Source organism: Ambystoma mexicanum, chromosome 8, assembly GCF_040938575.1.
Source record: "Ambystoma mexicanum isolate Mex_15411 chromosome 8, UKY_AmexF1_1, whole genome shotgun sequence".
Taxonomy (NCBI): Eukaryota; Metazoa; Chordata; class Amphibia; order Caudata; family Ambystomatidae; genus Ambystoma; species Ambystoma mexicanum.
Window position 1 is genome coordinate 300,640,539 of NC_090929.1, and position 17,911 is coordinate 300,658,449.

The following is a 17,911-nucleotide window of genomic DNA, read 5'->3' on the forward strand; positions in this document are numbered from 1 at the left end:
TGCAACAGTAAGATATTAATGTCCGCAGCACCCTAGTTGAAGTCACCCGAGGGTGTGACTGTGGGCCATCCCAAAAGGATCTGTACTGATTTAGAAACCAATAGTGTGGTGTTTTGGAGTGTATTAGTTTGTTGCTTTTATATTGTTCCCTTCTGAAGAAGGCGTATTCTAACTGACTGATAAATTAATAATTGTTTATTCAAGAAACCTTGTGTGCAAGTGTGAATACTTATCACTGTGAATCAATGTGCAACTCCCCTACAGCTCACACTGACCCCTCTTAAGATAAGCCTGGCAGCTCAACACCCTACCAACTTGTACTACAACTACTACAGACTTCTACCAAAGGTTGGGTTCCAATTGACAGGAGGTCAGGGTTGTTGTAGTGCACCCAAAGGGTACTGCATACAATCTTACTAACATCCTCTCTTCCGACAGACGCCAGGCAGGACAATGTGTCAAGCCTGGATCCCAGGAACACTGCGTCCTGCGATGGAGTCAAGCAGGACTTTGCATAATTCACAGAGAATCCCAGGTCCGTCAGAAGTCGGACAGTCATTGCCGTGTGATCTATGGCGATCTACCTTGATTCGGCCCGGATGAGCCAGTCGTCCAGGTAAGGATACACATGAATCCCCTGTAGTTGTAGATGGGCCGCCACCAGAACCAGACACTGGGTGAAGACTCCGGGTTCTGACATCAGTCTGAAGGGAAGAGCCTTGAACTGGTAATGCTTCCCTTGTACGACTTAGCGCAGGAACTTGCAATGCTTTTCATGTATGGGGACATGGAAGTACGTGTCCTCCAGATCAAACAACGACAAAGTCACCTTCCTCCAGCAGGCTGAGCCCGTGCTGTAGTGGGACCATCCTGAACTTCAGGGACTTTATGTAGTTGAGTCGTCGTAAGTCAAGAATGGGCCTCCAGCCCCCAGTCTTCTTTCTTACGAGAAAGTACCTTGAGTAAACTGCATAGCCCCGCAGTCGCTGTGGAACCAGCTCTGTCGCCCCTTTTCTTAACATGGCCCGAACTTCCAGCAGCAGCTGAGGGATGTGGTGTTCCTATCGGGCCACTGGTGGTATCCGCGGACACTTCTGTTGAAATTCAAAAGTGTGTCTGTGGGCGAGAGCGTCCAGCACCCATTGATCAGTGAAGATGGTCTCCCACACGCTGACAAAGTTCACCAGTCGGCCTCCCACCGGGGTGCAGCGGTGGGGGCCGGACGTCCTTGCCTGTTCAGTCCTGCTTGGCAGTCGGCGTGCCGCCCTGGGAGACTTGACGACGACGGCAGCCACCTCCGAAGGCCTTGGAGCGACCCATGTTGGCTTCCTAGGTCGAGGAACAGGAGGGGTTGGCGTTGAGAGGATGAGCCCCTGCCGAAACTCTTCAAGACCTACTAGACATCCCTCCTGAGGAATGGAAGGACGGCCGGATTAGTTTAGTGTATTTGTAGAGCGCTCCAAGCCCCAAGGCATCTGGGCGCTTGGCTTACAAGTTGTGTAATTACATTTCAAAGTTAAATATATACAATTGAATTGACAGGATAATAAATTACATATACACAGTAAAAATAACATGAGCATAGTAGCGAGGCAATACGAAAGTCAAGGAGAGCTTCAACCACTATTACAAGTTTACAGTTGAGGTATGGTATATACATATAATACTTGATGGTTACAAAATCGACAGAGAAACTATAGACGGTAGGCAAAAGTTATGTGGATTGGCTACATTCTTGCTCATGTAACCAAAGCTTGCCATTTTCTCTGAGTATGTGGTAAGAGGGTTCTGATCTTATTGTTATGGGGAGTGAGTTCCATCTTTTCGCTGCTAGATCAGGGAAGCTAGTTCCTACTGCTCTTTGTAAGTCGAATTAGGGGATCTTAATGGGGATATTTAGAGGTGACCTGATGGCGTTATATTGTGTGACTTGCATCTTGTTTAGGTTCCGTTGAGTGGTGCCTAGATAAAGTGCATTACAATAGTCGAGTTTGGAGAGGACTAAGGCTCTAGCTATAGTGATGCAATTAGCCAGTGTTATGAATTGTCTGCAAGCAGTGATGAGTTTGCAGGTGTAGGCAGGGGAGGATGCGAAAGCATTAGTTTGTCTTGTTAGTGATAAAGCTGAGTCTATGTAAATGCCTAAGGTTTTTACATCGTTAGAGATTTTGATAATGTTTCAGTCAATGTTGGAGGAAAATTGTTCATTTAGTTTAGCAGGTGACCCAAGGAGGAGCAACTCTGTTTTATCATTAAGACGGAGTCCATGAATGGCCATCCATGCTTGTATAATGAGGTAAATCTTAAGTGTTTTACTGTCTGTTTCATAGTCACCTGTGATAGGGGTATTTGGGTGTCATCAGCGTAAGTGGTATAGGTGACACCCAAATAGTCAAGGTCAAACAGGGGCTTAGTAAACACACTGTAAAGTGTTGGTGAAACACAGGACCCTTGAGGAACACTGCATGTGACCGGTGTTGGTTCTGCGAAGGCTGATGGTGCAAAGACCCTCATAGATCTATTATTGAGGAATGACTGGATCCAAGCGTTGGCTTCATCTGAGAAGTGCGCAGCAGATGTTAGATGATTACAAAGGACTTTATTTACTGGTGTTGTTGCAGAGTGCCCAAGGCATGGGCCATCTCCGTGTCGGTCTTGACGGCCTTCCCAAACAGGTTGTCTCCATTGATCAGCATGGCCAGGACTCTCGTATGGACCTCCTGCCTGAAGATGGTGGCCTTGAGCCAGCCACAACGGCGAAGGCAACCCCTGTTGCCCAACTGGCGGAATCTTGTGTCCGCAATTACCAGTGCCACCGTGATGGCGTGGTCTGACTCCTCCTCCTCTGAAAAGCTCAGACGCCTGGGTAATCATGGAATGAAAAGATCCCACTTTGCTCAGTTGAGGGGGTGGGGAGGAGAGCAGTGACTGTTGAAATGGAGGCGTAGGGTGTTTCCTCTTAGCCAGTGGCTACCCTGGTGTCAACGAGGTCACCGCTGGTACCACTCGGCAACCTCCTCTGAATTTCTGGCACCATCGTGTTGTGTCGAGAGGATATCCTGCAATAAGTCTCTAGGGGGCACCTGGAGGAATGGTACGCTGCGCCTAGCACCCATGTTGTCATCCCAGGCGACAATATCAACTAGATTGCTGCCTCCGGCAGGCATGTCTTCATAGTCGTCACCACCGTGGATGGTGTAGAATGAACAGATGATCTCCTCTTTGGACGAAAAAATGTCTGTGCCCTGGAGTTCTTCTCCCCCACCCAACCCCCTTTTTTTTCGGGTCCTGAGGTGTTGGTCCTGGGCTAAGCTCTGGCATCCTTTTCTCCAGAGTATTTTCTATCGGCTTGAACAAAGAATCTCGCCTGGCAGGAAGAGACACCCTGGCTGCCACCGGGGCACCCTGGACGGGGTCAGCCCCTTTTGCCTTCTAAATGGAGGCCACCACAATCTCGAACAAGGAGGATGATTTGGCCTGGATCACCTGGGCCATCACAGGCAGGTCAGCCATCTTGTCCAGCTTGGCTGCCTTCACAGGCAGTTTGGACACCTTGCCCTGCTTGGCTTTCTTCAGTGTCTCCCGCAGCTTCCCCGGGGCAACTAAATTCCTCTTGGATAAAGAGCTGGAGCAGTGGCGGGAAATCGAGGCCGAAGGAGATGATCAATGAGCCCTGACCATGGTGGGACTGCTTGCACGGCAACCCCAACAGAAGCAGACTCGCGCTGCTTGGCCTTGTGTTGGGCCCCCATGGAAGAAGCCCCCTCAAAGGACTAAGAAGCCCGCTGAGGTTGGCTGGATCCAGAAGAGGCCAACCAGAGGTGCCAATCCTTCATCGTACGCTTGGCGAAGCCACAACAGATTTCACAATCTTTATGCGCCGGGTTTAGACAATACAGGTCTGCTTGTCACGCAAACCACAGCTGGTAGTAGGAAAAAGAGAATTTAGAAACTGAACATTTTCTTTTACCGAGTATTCTCAGCCTGACGACGGGGAATATTCATGAGCATTTGAATCCATGCCAGATCCCATGCTGGAGAAGAACTAGTTACTCTTACCTTGTAACGTTCTTTCGATGGGATGTTCCTCCGACGTATTCCTTATCTTAGATATAAATCCTTCAGCTTTGCTGGCCTCGGAAAATTTTTTCGCCAGAGGGCGCTGCGCGTCGATGATCGCCGAGTCGATGACCCTCGACGGCCTCCGTGCCGACGTCGACGTCATCCTGCCTATAAAGGCCGCGCGCAGCGTCCGTTGCTCAGTTCCGTTTTGTAGTCCCCAGTAATGTTTTTGGATTAGACTAATCACCTTGAAGGAGCATAGGCTGCAAACCCACAGGAAGTCATACTGCGGGGATGGATGGGAGGGTCGATAAGGAATACGTCGGAGGAACATCCCATCGAAAGAACGTTACAAGGTAAGAGTAACTAGTTCTTCGAAGGGATTGTGTCCTCCGACGTATTCCTTATCTTAGATAGACTCCCATAGCAGTGGTATTGTGACTGGAGGCGGGAGTAATAAAAGTTATGTTACCCTTCCAGAATGGACAGAGTGTAACACAGCCTTGCCGAATCTAGTTTCTTGACTAGAGGAGGAATCCAGGCTATAGAATTTGGTAAATGTATGTGCGGACGACCATGTGGCAGCCGCACATATATCTCGAATTGGCACCCCTCTTTGAAGGGCTGAGGATGTTGCGATACCCCTGGTAGAATGAGCCCTTAGATTTTGAGGAGGCTCCTTTCCTGCCAATTTGTAGCATTCCAGAATGGCTAAAATAATCCATCTGGAGATGGTTTGTTTTGTTATTGGAAGGCCCAACTTATGTCCTGCATAACCTACAAAGAGTTGGTCTGCTTGTCTGATCTTAGCCAATCTGCTGATATAGAAGCTCAAGGCTCGCTTAGGGTCCAGCCTGTGCAGTCTCTCTTCCTCCTTCCCCGGATGAGGAGGAGGGTAGAAAGAAGGTAATATAATCTTCTGAGTGATGTGAAACTCCGAGACTACCTTCGGGAGGAAGTTAGGCTTCACCTGAAGAACAACTTTGTCCTTGTAAAAGATTGTATGTGGAGGTTTACACGATAAGGCTTGCAACTCGCTAACCCTTCTAGCAGATGTCAATGCTATTAGCAAAACAGTTTTGAGGGTGAGAAGCTTCAATGAACAAGAGTGTAGTGGTTCAAAAGGGGCACCCTTTAGGAAGTTTAAAATTAGGTTTAAATCCCATAAGGGAACTTGAAAAGGTTTCGGGGGATAAACATTAGTTAATCCTTTTAGGTATTGTATTACCAATGGAATTTTGAAGTATGAAGGCTCCTCTGCAGTGCGCTTAAAGATTGATAGCGCTGCGAGATAGCCCTTAATTGTGCCAACCTGTAGGCCTGAATTAGCCAGGTAAAGTAAGAATGACAACACCATAGGTGTACCACAAGAAAAGGGTTCAATATTCTTTTCTCTGCACCAGCTGCAAAATTTGTTCCAACGGCAGCGGTATAGAGTTTTAGTTGCCGGCCTTCTGGCCGAAAGCAACACCTCCATAACATCATCCGGAAGGTCCCAATCCTTGTACCTCAACCTTTCAGACACCAAGCGTGAAGGTTGAGGGTCTTGATGGCTGGATGGAGAACCTGACCTTCCTTCTGCGAGAGAAGATCCTCTCTGTATGGCAGTCGAATTGGAGGGCAGATGGACATGTCTAGAAGGTCCGGGTACCACGTTCTCCTGGCCCAATCCGGGGCAATTAGGATCATGGTCTTCCGAAACCTTCTCAACCTCCTGATCATTTGAGGAATGACAGGGACCGGAGGGAACGCGTACAGAAGTGGGAACTCCCAGTCCACTACGAACGCATCTCCTAGAGCTCCTCTCGGGGGAAATTCCCTTGAGCAAAATCTGTCGCACTTCCTGTTGATACTGGTGGCGAACAGATCCACTTGAGGGGTTCCCCAAAGGGCGAAGATCTCTTGAAGGACTTCCTGAGCTATCTCCCACTCGTGAGAGACTGTGCTCTGCCTGCTCAGAGCGTCCGCTGTCAAGTTCTTCTCTCCGGCTAGGTGAATTGCCGATAGAGAGATTCCTTCCTGAATTGCCCAAAACCAGAGCTGCATCGCCTCTCTGCACAGTGGTAGTGAGCCTACGCCTCCTCTTTTGTTGAGGTAGTGCATGGCCACTGTATTGTCCGTCATTATTAGGACGTTTCTTCCCCGTACAGACGGCAGAAAAGCCTTCAGCGCTAGTCTGATGGCTCTCAGCTCCAACAGGTTGATATGTAGTCTGGACTCCGATGGAGACCAACGACCGCTGATGGTCAAGTCGTTGGCGTGAGCTCCCCACCCCGTGAGTGAGGCATCCGTGACTACTGTTATCTCCGGCCATGGTTGCCAAAACATTTCTCCTTTCAGGATGTTCTCCCGACAGGCCCACCACTGAAGGTCTCGGGCTACTTTGACCGGGATCCGAAGGAGATCTGTCATCCTTCCTGAGAACTGTGACCACTGAGTTCTCAGTGCCCACTGGAGGGATCTCATTCTCAGGCGAGCCTCCGGCACGAGGAATATGCAGGATGCCATGAGGCCTAGCAACCTCAGAAAGTCGTAGGCTGGGAGATATTGGGCATTCTGAAATCTGATGACCATCTGCAGAATATCTCGAGCCCTCACCTCTGGTGGCAAGGCTTTTCCCAGGGAAGTGTCCAGGACTGCTCCAATGAATTGGAGTCTCTGTGATGGTATCATCTGTGACTTCTTTAAATTGAGGGAGAAGCCCAGCTTGTGAAGGAAGTGGCAAACATAATCTAGTTGTCTCTGAGCCTGTTCCGAAGATACAGCTCTGATCAACCAATCGTCTAGGTAAGGGTAGACATGAATCCCTTCCCTCCTTAGACTTGCAGCCACAACCGACATTAGCTTGGTAAAGACCCTCGGGGCGGAGGTTAGCCCAAATGGCAGAACTCGAAATTGATAATGAGAGCTGCCAATTGCGAACCTCAGGTATCTCCTGTGCCTGGGATGGATCGGCACATGGAAATAAGCGTCCTGGAGGTCTAGAGATACCAACCAGTCCTGAAGCTGGAGGGCCTGAAGGATCTGAGAGAGAGTCACCATCTTGAACTTGTCCTTTCGGAGGAATTTGTTCAATTCCCGTAAGTCTAAGATGGGTCTCAGTCCTCCGTCCTTCTTCGGTATTATGAAGTAGGGGGAGTACCAACCCTTGTTCCTTTCCGCTACAGGTACCAGTTCTATGGCACCTTTCTCTAGCAGGTCTAAAACCTCCTGCAAGAGGAGCGGATCTGGAAGCTTCAAAGGGTTGTTCCCCGGTGGATGACTCTGAGGGATATGTAGGAAGGGCAGGCAGTAACCTTGGGCTACTGTCTCCAGAGCCCAAGCATCTGACGTAATAGCCTGCCATTCCGTCAGATGGTGAGTTAACCTGCCCCCTACTGGTGTTCTGTGAGGGGAGACCTCAGAGTGGTTTTGAAGCGGCTGATGCAGTTGCCGAAGGTAAAGTGGCTCCTGCTCCTGCGGGTGCGGCTTTCTTTCCCCTACCCCGTCCACCACGGGTAAATCTTCCTTGGCCTCTTTGAGCCGGTCGTCCCCTGCCCCTTCCATATGAGGAATAGTAACGAAAGGACCGTCCTCTCCACGATGATCCCGAAGGACGAAAGGTATTCTGACGGATAGCAGCTCCCAATGACTTGGCTGCTGCCTTGGACGTTTGCAGTTTCTCCAAACTGTCATCCGCCTTCTTTCCAAAGAGGGTAGAACCGTCAAAGGGCATATTCAAAAGCCTGGTCTGCACGTCAGAGGCAAAACCAGACTTCCTCAACCACGCATGCCTGCGGATTGTGGTACTTGCCGCCATGGCCCTGCTGATACTGTCAGCAGAATCTAGGCCAGTTTGTAGGGTCTCGCACATCGCATCTTTACCATCCCTGATGATGTTTAAAAATGCGTCCCTTTCCTCTCCTTCTTGGAGGCAGTCAGCCGCTGATGAAGCGCACTCCCAAAGGGTGTGGCTGAACCTAGCGAGCGTACAGGTCGCGTTAATAGACTTTAACGCCATGCTACAGGCAGAAAAAACCTTCTTAGCCATGGCATCATATTTTTTGTCATCCCTATCCTGCGGAGCAGTGGGGTATGCAGATGTGCTGCCTGATGAGGTTGCAGCCTGTACAACCAAGCTCTCAGGAGTAGGGTGTTTTGACAAATATTCAGGGTCAGAACTAGCCACCCTGTATTTTGTTGACAGTTTTTTATTTACTGCCGGGATAATTTCTGGCGTTTCCCAGTTTGTCAAAATCCTTCTCTGTAGAGCAGAGTGAAATGGAACCACAGGATCCTCCTGTGGGCCCTTGTCCAGTATGTCAGTGAGATCATCCTGCTGAAAGGCAGGAGAAGGTGCAGACCAACCCATAAATTCTATGATTCTAGACATCAGAGCTCTATATGGAGTCTCCGCATGTTCTCCTGGGTCTGGTTTGATAAATTCTGCTTCAGGAGAAGTGTCCAAGCCACTAGCTTCCTGAAGTGCATCCTGAAGATTTTTTAATCTTCCTTCCTCAGAGGCGAAAGTCTCTGGCTCTGGTGATGTGGTCCTCTGTAAATCAATATCTTGGTCTGAATCCTCCCTTTCCTCAAAAATCGAGGTTAAAGGGGGATACATTGGTTTTTGGAATGGTATAAACCCCATTTCCAATGCAGAAGGAGCCATCATCACAGGCCTTGAAAACGTCGATGTCGTCGACACCGACGTGAAAGTACTCGAAGGCGCCGTGAAAAGCGTCGAGAAATGTGTACTAGGCCTCGAAGAACTCGAAAGGATCGGAGTCTTGCTCGAGAACGACGTCGACGTTCTCGGCGTCGAGTCGGAGGTCTTTTGTCTAACCGTTGGCTGTGGAGTAGCCGTGGTTCTTTCCTTCACCGGCGTCGATATCGGCGTCGACGTCGGCGTCGACTCGATCGACTGATGCGCCGATGAATCCTTCGACAACGGCGTCGATGGCGCCGACCTCTGTTTCGAAGGAGTTTTCGACGATGGCGTCGATGATGCTTTATCTCCCGATGGCTCGAGGCGCTTTCGGGTTGACTTTTCCGCCGGGTACTGCGACTCGCGGCGTTTAGATTTTTTGGGTTTTTTACCCGGGGTATCACCCTCAGCTGTCTTCGAGGGGGACGAGGCCGCTTTCTCGAAGACGCTTAGCATCTTTTTCCTGAATTCCTCCCACTCAGCTTGCGAGCTGCGTTTTGTGGGGCAATGAACTCTCTCAGGAGAACTCGACGAAGATGACGAAGGGGATCTCCTACGTCTCTTCTTCGAGTGTCTCGATGTCGACGAGTGGTGGGAGCCACTTCGTGATCTAGATCGAGAGTGTTTTTTATGGTGAGGAGACGAACGTCTCGACTCTACCGAAGAAGCTTTCGAGGAAGTTAAAGTTGACCTACCTCTCTCGAGCTTCCCCCTACGCTCCTTCAAGGCTTTCGCCGTCATGGAAAGGCATTCCTCACACTCCGAACTCTGGTGCGTGATTCCCAGACACCACAAACAGACCCTGTGAGGGTCCGTCAACGACATTTTCTTCCCGCAGTCTCGGCACTTTTTGAAACCGGACCGAGGGGTCGTCGGGTCGGAGGAGGATGCCATCGATATCGAGGTAAATAGTAGTTATTATATACGTTATCTTGACGAGAACTGAGCAACGGTGTTCCGAGGCACAACGAAGCGCGGAAAAACGGAACTGAGCAACGGACGCTGCGCGCGGCCTTTATAGGCAGGATGACGTCGACGTCGGCACGGAGGCCGTCGAGGGTCATCGACTCGGCGATCATCGACGCGCAGCGCCCTCTGGCGAAAAAATTTTCCGAGGCCAGCAAAGCTGAAGGATTTATATCTAAGATAAGGAATACGTCGGAGGACACAATCCCTTCGAAGAGGGCGTTACTCAACGCATTAGATGTGTTTCTATGTAAAAGGCTGAGAAACTCTATAAAGCAATTGTTTCCGACTTCCCCCTGTGATGCTGGAAATGCATCGGAGGGACAGGGCCTCTGTATCCTTGTCCTTTATTGCTTCATCATGTATGTTCTAACTTGTTTTCTGCGTAGGAGTTCATGTGGGACTCCTGGCGGTGCGGCTCTTCCTGCATTTGGTTTGGTGAACAGACCCTTGGGATACCCTTATGGCACCCACGGGTGGGAGTATGCCCCTGTACTCCTAGTGTATGTTTTTGGACACCTGTGTGTGGCCCACACAGCAGGGTACGGGCTGGCGGCAGCTCTGCTGAATTGACAGGTGCCCTGAGCGTCTTCCATTTTGGGATGCCCAGGCCCTGTCATTGGAATCAGTGGATTCCTGATAAGAAACAAGAGGCCACCCGTGGCCTCTTGCTTTTTATCGCCCGTTACCTTACTTTTCCTGAAGTCCCGGGAAGCCTGGACTCTGTCCCTTGCCACTGACTGGCTTTTGGGTGGAAGTTCCATATATGGTATTGTGGGGTAGTCCAGGCAAGACTGGCTGGAGCCTTCCCAGTGACTATGTTGTGGGTATGCCCATGGGGTCGGACCTGGGAGAATTGAGTGTGTGACGAATACGCATTTCATGTTATGGGTGTCTAGTATCTGGTAGTTGACACAATGACTGAGCCAGCCCTGCCCGAAACTGGTATGAATGCAGTGTGTAGTGCTGAATGGCTAGGTACTTGTCCTAATCCACAACCCGTGTTCTGAGTGTCTAAATGGAGAAAAAGGGCCTGAATGCACCGTGCGTCTTATTGGCTGCCTGAATGCCCTTCTGGGTGATTGGTTGCCTGAGTGTGACCCAGCAGAGTGAATGGGAGATCAACAGTATATCTGGGGGCCTCTCACTGCTAGAAATCGTTCAGAAGCTGAAGTTGATAGATACTCTCGAAGTCGAGCCAGAAGAAGGTGAACCGTTGTTCCCTTCGTTGCAATCTGAAAGCTGCTGTGCCTTCAAGAACTGATCCAAGAGCGGACCTGGATAGGAGACCTCTTTCCAAGCTACGAGGGACCATTGTGCACCAGTTGATCTTTGCCAAAGTTCCCTGGTAGACAGACCTACAAAAGGCTGCTGACCGGAAAAGGGGATCGCCGTGGAAAACTAAGAGAAGCACTGGACAGCCGTCCACTGTTGCCGACCGGAGCCGCAGGGCTCCTTTTGCCTAAGAACATTTCGATCCAAGGACTCCCTTGTTCACCCTAGTCTACGCTTTCGTCCTGCCGGAGAAAGTCAAGGCTGCTGACGACGGAGGAGAATCCGCCAGTGGATTTCCCACCCTTCGAAGACCTCAGACGCCGACGAAGCTACTGAAGCCAGCCGTTCTGCATTTACTCTTTGCGGCAACAAACACTTGTCGTCAAGGTGCACTGCACGCCTCTTCTTCACCGGACGTTCACAAGCTTTCATCAACGAGCACCGCGAAAACAGAAGCTGTTCCCTCTACGACAATGTTCACCTCTTTCTTCACCGAATCTAGCCCCTGCCTGAAAGGAGGGGTGCTCAAGGAAGGCCCGTCGACGACTCACTGAAGAACTCTACAAAACCAGGTACTTTGGGGCAGTAGAACTTTTGTAGAAGGAGAAAAGACTTTAATAGACAATACATGGTCTGGGCTTGTAGTGCATCTTCATTTACAGGTTGCCCAGGTGGGGGGATCCTCATACAGAACTATGCCTAGTGGTAGGGGCCAGTATTCTGCCACTTGTCTAACCAACTTGTTTTCCTCTTAAGTCTATGGTTGATATTGTTTTGCTGTGCTGATTCGTATGCTATTTGAACTGAGTACAGTTGATGCATTTGAATGGAAGAGTAATGGTGGTACCACCTAGAACTGTATATATTTAACCTTTTAGAATTGTCGGAGCACAAAGTGTATTATCATGATTGTGTATATAACCTTGAACCTCATTTATATAAAGTCTTAACTAATACAGTATGTGGACATTCCTTTGTGGGTGCTTGGGGACTACACTGCACTTAACAACAAGCCCGCATCACCTCCTGAGAAGCTAGGCCTTGATTGATCGACCACAGCTACCGTAATCGAGAATCTTGGCTGGGGTCCTCTGTGCCTCTCCTCTACCATATAGAGAGCAGGAGTGCAGACACCCACCTTCGTTCTTTACACCCCCGAGCAACCAGAAGTACCCTAAACGTCATAGCAATAGAGTGGTCTCGACCATGTAAGCCATGTGCGTCAACACTAGGGCAGAATCAACTGCGTCATCCAGGGAGAAATGGGAACGATCACTGAGATGTGAGATCTAAGAGACATGGAGGTACTGTTGTGGAGGGACGCAGAAAATCGCTCTCAACACCCGATTTAAGTTAATTCACTTTAAATACCTGTACCAGTTCTACTACACGCCTGATCAGCTCTGTATGTTTTTTCCAGAGGCCAGGGGGGGAGGTGGTGGGAAAGGGGTGGGGCGAACAGTAATGTCACAGCACTACAGCAAACCTCTTGCATGCCGCATGGGAATGCCCCCCCAATCTCCGCCTTCTGGGACCACGTTTTTGAAACACAAATTGAGATAATGGTGACAGATTGGGATGAAACCTGCTAGTGGCATTGTTGGGCGACACAAAATGTATACACAGAGGGATGAGGAAATTACTGGGGCTACTTCTGCTGTTCGATAAAAGACGGATGGTATATGGGGGGTTGCGGGGGGGATGAGAAAAAAAAGTCCCCAAAGGTGGATCAATGGGGAGCCGATATCTTGCATGGTAATGATGTAGAGTCTGAATACAGTGTTTTAACAATCTATCTGTCACAAGAGAAATATGGAGTCTATATACACATAACCTGTTGAGACACCCCGAGGACACAAATGAAAGTCTGTTATAAACACCTGGGAATCAAGGAAATTAAAATGACAACATGAAGGACACGACCGATAATAGGTGAAAGAACAACATCCAATAGGAGGAAAAAGGCACAAGACTTTTCAATGGTCTGATTCGAGATGCTAAAGATCTGAGCACAATGTGACCCAAAAAAGATTGCATGCATATTGTGATGCTATCATGTACTGTACTAGAATTACCTGTGGGGTTTTGGGGTGCTCTTAATGTTGCCACTGGGTGCCGGTTGAGTTACAAATGCCAATAAAAAAGTATTTTAAAAAAATATGTACTTACCTGTCTAAGTAGAATCATTGTGTATTTCACTGTGTGGAATCATTGTGAACCCCTGACACCCACTCACTTCTCCTGAGACTGAGCCTTGACCACTCTGCACACTTACCTTGATCGGGTTTGTCTAGCCTCTCAGAGTTCCCCTGTTGACTATAAGTAGGGTGGCTTCTTGAAATATGTCCACCAGGCCAGATTTTATTAATCCATCAAAACAGTAAGCAATTTGTTCCTTCTTCTCATAGGCATTATTTTTGTGCCCTTGTAATACAAGTGTATATGTGTCAGGTTCAGGATCAGATTGACACGTGGAACTTTGAGAGGAATGAGGTTTATATCTCACCTGTGTTTTGATTTCAGTGTTGGGATTAGAAATCTTGCTCTAGCGTTTTCTTTGAGTGGCCCGGGAGTCGTGCTGGTATAGGCAGCTGACTCTGGACACCCTGCCTGATTTATAAAGCACCAAACAATGAAACACCCAGAACCAGTCGCCAATCCGGAAAAACCCAGAAGGAAAAAACCTCATGTAGAATGGATGTAGGGTGGTGAAGTACTGGATGTCCGTTAGCAGTTACAAGGATTCCAATTGTTCAAAAGCAGACTGGAATGCACAATCCAATTGGGACGCAGTAATAAGTAGAGAACGGACCAGGAAATATAATCCAGATAGGAGACAGCAACAAGTAGGGACAAAACCAGAAGCACAATCCAGATAAACCAGCAACACAGTAAGTAATGAACAAGAAGGGGGGCCAGGAAGATGCAGGAGTAACTGCAGAGCAGAAAGGAGCAGCAGCAAGGAAGCCCTGGGAACAGATGAAGCAGAGTAATTTAACACGCAGGAAACGATATCAGGGAACGCTGAGCTAAGCTTTACCTTAGCGTTGAGACGCTACAAGCCGGGCCAGACAAACTGTAGTGGCAATGCAGTCACGCACAGCGTTGGAAGTTGAGGCCTACTGAAGTGTGTACACAAAGGAGATGCCATCTTGGAATGGAGCATATGAATAGAGTGTCTATAGGGGAGCCTCCACTTTGACCACAGGGTCCAGCGTTTATGTTGCATATTCATGACCATATTTTTTCAGAATACCAGTGTGCTGTGTTCCGCAAGGTGATTATTGGGAAAAATTGTACCTTCTTTCTAGCCATCCTCCCCTCCTGAAGTGAGGCTTGAATGCACTGCTACATCTACCATTAGAGTGTATGGTTTTTACATTTGGTAGACGCATTATCCTACCATTAGATTACATCAGTGGTCTTCAAACTGTGGGGCTGGCGAGGCTCTCCAAAAAGGGTTTATGGGTAATTATCTTCAAAGGAAACAGACATAATGGCAATTGGTGGGGGGCAGCAACAATAGTTTTACGCAAGGGGGGCTCAGCAAAAATCATTTTAGTCAAAGGCGGGCCGCAGCATAAACAAATTTGATTACCACATGATTAGATGGTTACACAGTCTTCACTGGAGGGTTGTGCACAAATCCCCTTAACACTCCAACAAATTCCTACTCAAAAATAGATCACAACTAGAGAAGCACAAACGCAACAATCCTATTCTGAAAGGTAGACATCCTGGAGATGCCAGACTAGGGCAAACTTCGTCCATTCCTTTGGGATTAAATGATCTGCGATCTTTGCTTACAAAATAGGTCTTTTGACTGACAAAATCCGCAGAAGCCGCTTTAAAACCCTATAGGTGCAGCAGTAAAATTGATTCTAGGCATCTGCACATTTTCCTGCCAATGTGGTTGAGAGATATCATGAAATAGCAACAGTGTATTGCTTGAGGGTCTAATGTACCAACATACAGAAATCTGTTAATCTTTTGCAAACTGCGGAATAGTAGACACCCAGAGGGGTTTGCTTCTTTGGCAGAAGATTTTCTTAGGCACTCTGGCAAAACTGAAAAACAGAATGCTGTACAAATCATCACTATTAGCTATCAGTGGATTCAAATAAAGTGAAAGGCTCTTTACCTTCCAGTAGTAGTGTCCGCCCGTCCTTCCGAGGCACTTGGCTGTTCAGGCTCACAGGGAGAAAATACAGAAGAAGTGGTGTCTGCTCTAGCTATCGTCACCTCTTTTGCCTTATGGACTTCCTCCCCACAGTGTGGACAGTAGCTTGTGTTATTAACAACGGAGGCGCAGTCCTTGTGAAAACGGTGAGAGATGCTACCTTCGGGTAAACACTCCATAAAGGTACCCTGTGAAGTAAAAAGTCAGCAAAAATGGTAAGTAGGTACCTTTCAATCAATGGGAGACAGATGGCATTTCTTTAAAATAACAAAACCAAATATTTTACTACATACTTGAAATAGGCATATGAACTAAAAGTCTCCAGAAATAAAGACTACATCCAAATAAAAAGGAAACATATGGTCGTTCACCTGGTCAATGACGTGAAGACCAGGCCCTTAGAAGAAAATAGCAGAGCCTATCTGCTTCAAAAGTATACCTGTTTTAGCTGTTTTTAGGAAATAAGTCTGGCTGCTTGCTTTATCGAACCTAGACATCTATCATTACGCCACTCCCAACCTTTTTTGCTTTTGTGTTAAACCTGACATGATGTTAGAAGGTGAGTAAAGACTTTTTACTTTCCTTACGTTGTGCTTAGCTCATCTAGTTTCAGGGCTATGATCATTCCCCACTGCAATCAGTGCAGGATGACTCCATCACCAATTTCCTGGTTTTTAAACTGCACGCATCACTTTACAGAAGTGGTCTTCAAACTTTATTTTTCCAAGACAAAAAAAACTTGAAGGTGTAAGCCCCCCACCCCCTAAAAAAAATGAGGTCACTGGAAGGGGTGGGGGGGGGGGGGGCGAAGCTCGACGTTGCAGAGACCCCATGGTCAAGGCGGTGGCTGGGAGTGGGAAACATTCTAGAGACCAATTGTAAACACACTCGTATATGCCTTTCAAACTACTGTGTCTTCAAGAGGCAAATCAGCTGATTTTTAAGGAGAATCAATTCAAGTCAATGTGAGGTATTTGGTTTTCTGGGAAAGTAAAATAGGTCTGAGAAGAGTAGTCTCTCTTCTCCATTCAAACGAGTGTGCGTTGAGAGGTTTGTTTTTGTGCAGGAGGATTGAGGCAGAAGCTGCACAAACCAATTTGTATAACAGAAGGATGGGGAGTTTAGTATCGGTATACGTCCCAACGTCAATCAAAATGTTGGACACTATTGATGAGATGTACACTGTGCAGTTATACTCCCTCACTTATATTGAAACTTTTTTCATTTGTCATTGTTCGTGCCTGTTGTCTATTCCCTCTCACTCTTCTTTCTTCTGTGGTTACTTTCTTTCCTGGTAACGTTCGTTCGATGGGATGGTCCGACGACCTATTCCATATCTATGACAGTAATCACCACAGCTGTGATGCTTTGGAAAATCTTTCGGCATTTGCGTCCTGCGTCGATACGCTGTCCTCGAGGGCCTCAGTCGAGCTGACGTCACCGGATGTTATAAGTAGGACGCACAACGCCCGTAGCCTCAGTTATAGTTTTTTTCCAGAACGTGTGGCACCAATCTTCTGCCAGTATGACCACACAAAGCCTTGCGGAAACGTAAGCTGCAATCGCATAAGAAATTCTGTAGCGGGGCAGGTAGGGAGGGAGGGAGCGATATGGAATACGTCGATCATCCCATCGCAAGAATGTTACCAGGTAAGAAAGTAACTTGTTCTTCGAGGGGATTGGGTCCTCCGACGTATTCCATATCTATGACAGACTCCCAAAGCAGTACCAACGTATGGAGGAGGGAAAAGAATTTAGAATATAGAAATTTAGAATGCCCAATTAAATTGCAGAGTAAAGGACCGCCTTGCCATAGGCCAGATCCTGCCCATGGATAGAATCTAGGGAGTAGTGTCTTACAAAAGTATGGACCGAAGCCCATGTGGCCGCTTCACAGATGTTACAAATAGAACACCCCTCTGCAGGGCCGTAGAGGCAAGCCATACCCCTAGTAGAATGGGCCTGTAAGTCTACCGGAGGGTCCTTACCCGGCCAAGCGGTAACATTCAGAAATTGCCAAGATAATCCATCTAGACAAAGTCTGCTTAGTAACAGCTTGTCCCAAACGCCTTCCAGCGTAACCTATAAAGAGCTGATCGTCCACTCTGACCCGGGACATGCGTGAAATGTAGAAACTTAAAGCTCTCCTAGCATCCAACCTATGGAGCCTCTCCTCTTCCTTACCAGGATGCGGAGGAGGATAAAATGCCGGAAGAATGACCTTCTGGCTTAAATGAAATTCCGAGACAACCTTCGGAAGAAAGGACGGATGAACTCTAAGGACATCTCTGTCCTTATGAAACACAGTGAAGGGTGGCTTAACTGAAAGTGCCTGCAACTCACTTACTCTGCGAGCGGAAGTGACCGCAACTAAAAAACACAGTTTTAAGGGTTAACAGTCTCAAAGGACAAGAATGTAAAGGCTCAAATGGAGCACCCATTAGGAATTTCAGAACAAGGTTCAGATCCCAACCAGGCACCTGGAAAGGTGACAGCGGAAACACATTAGTGAGTCCTTTGAGAAACTGAGAAATGAAAGGAATCTTGAAATAAGAACACTACTTAGACGAGCGCTTAAATATGGACAGCGCCGCCAGGTAACCTTTAATGGTACCCACTTGCAGGCCCTTGTGGCCAAACGAAAGCAAAAAGTCAGAACCACAGGAATGTCGCATGAAAAAGGATCCACATTCTTAACCCTGCACCAGTCGCAGAACTTTCTCCAACGGCAACGGTACAGGGAC

General features: G+C 48.0%; 1 protein-coding gene across 14 annotated transcripts in view; it reads right to left on the bottom strand.

The window, feature by feature from the left end:
* The window catches only part of EHMT1 (euchromatic histone lysine methyltransferase 1), a 2,375,011-nt gene that overhangs the window by 997,812 nt on the left and 1,359,288 nt on the right, over positions 1–17,911 (bottom strand). For all 14 annotated transcript variants that reach the window (XM_069609714.1, XM_069609713.1, XM_069609712.1 and 11 more), the window contains one exon: positions 15,129–15,355. In XM_069609714.1, coding sequence (XP_069465815.1) covers positions 15,129–15,355 — 227 coding nt within the window. The remainder of the gene's footprint in view (positions 1–15,128; positions 15,356–17,911) is intronic.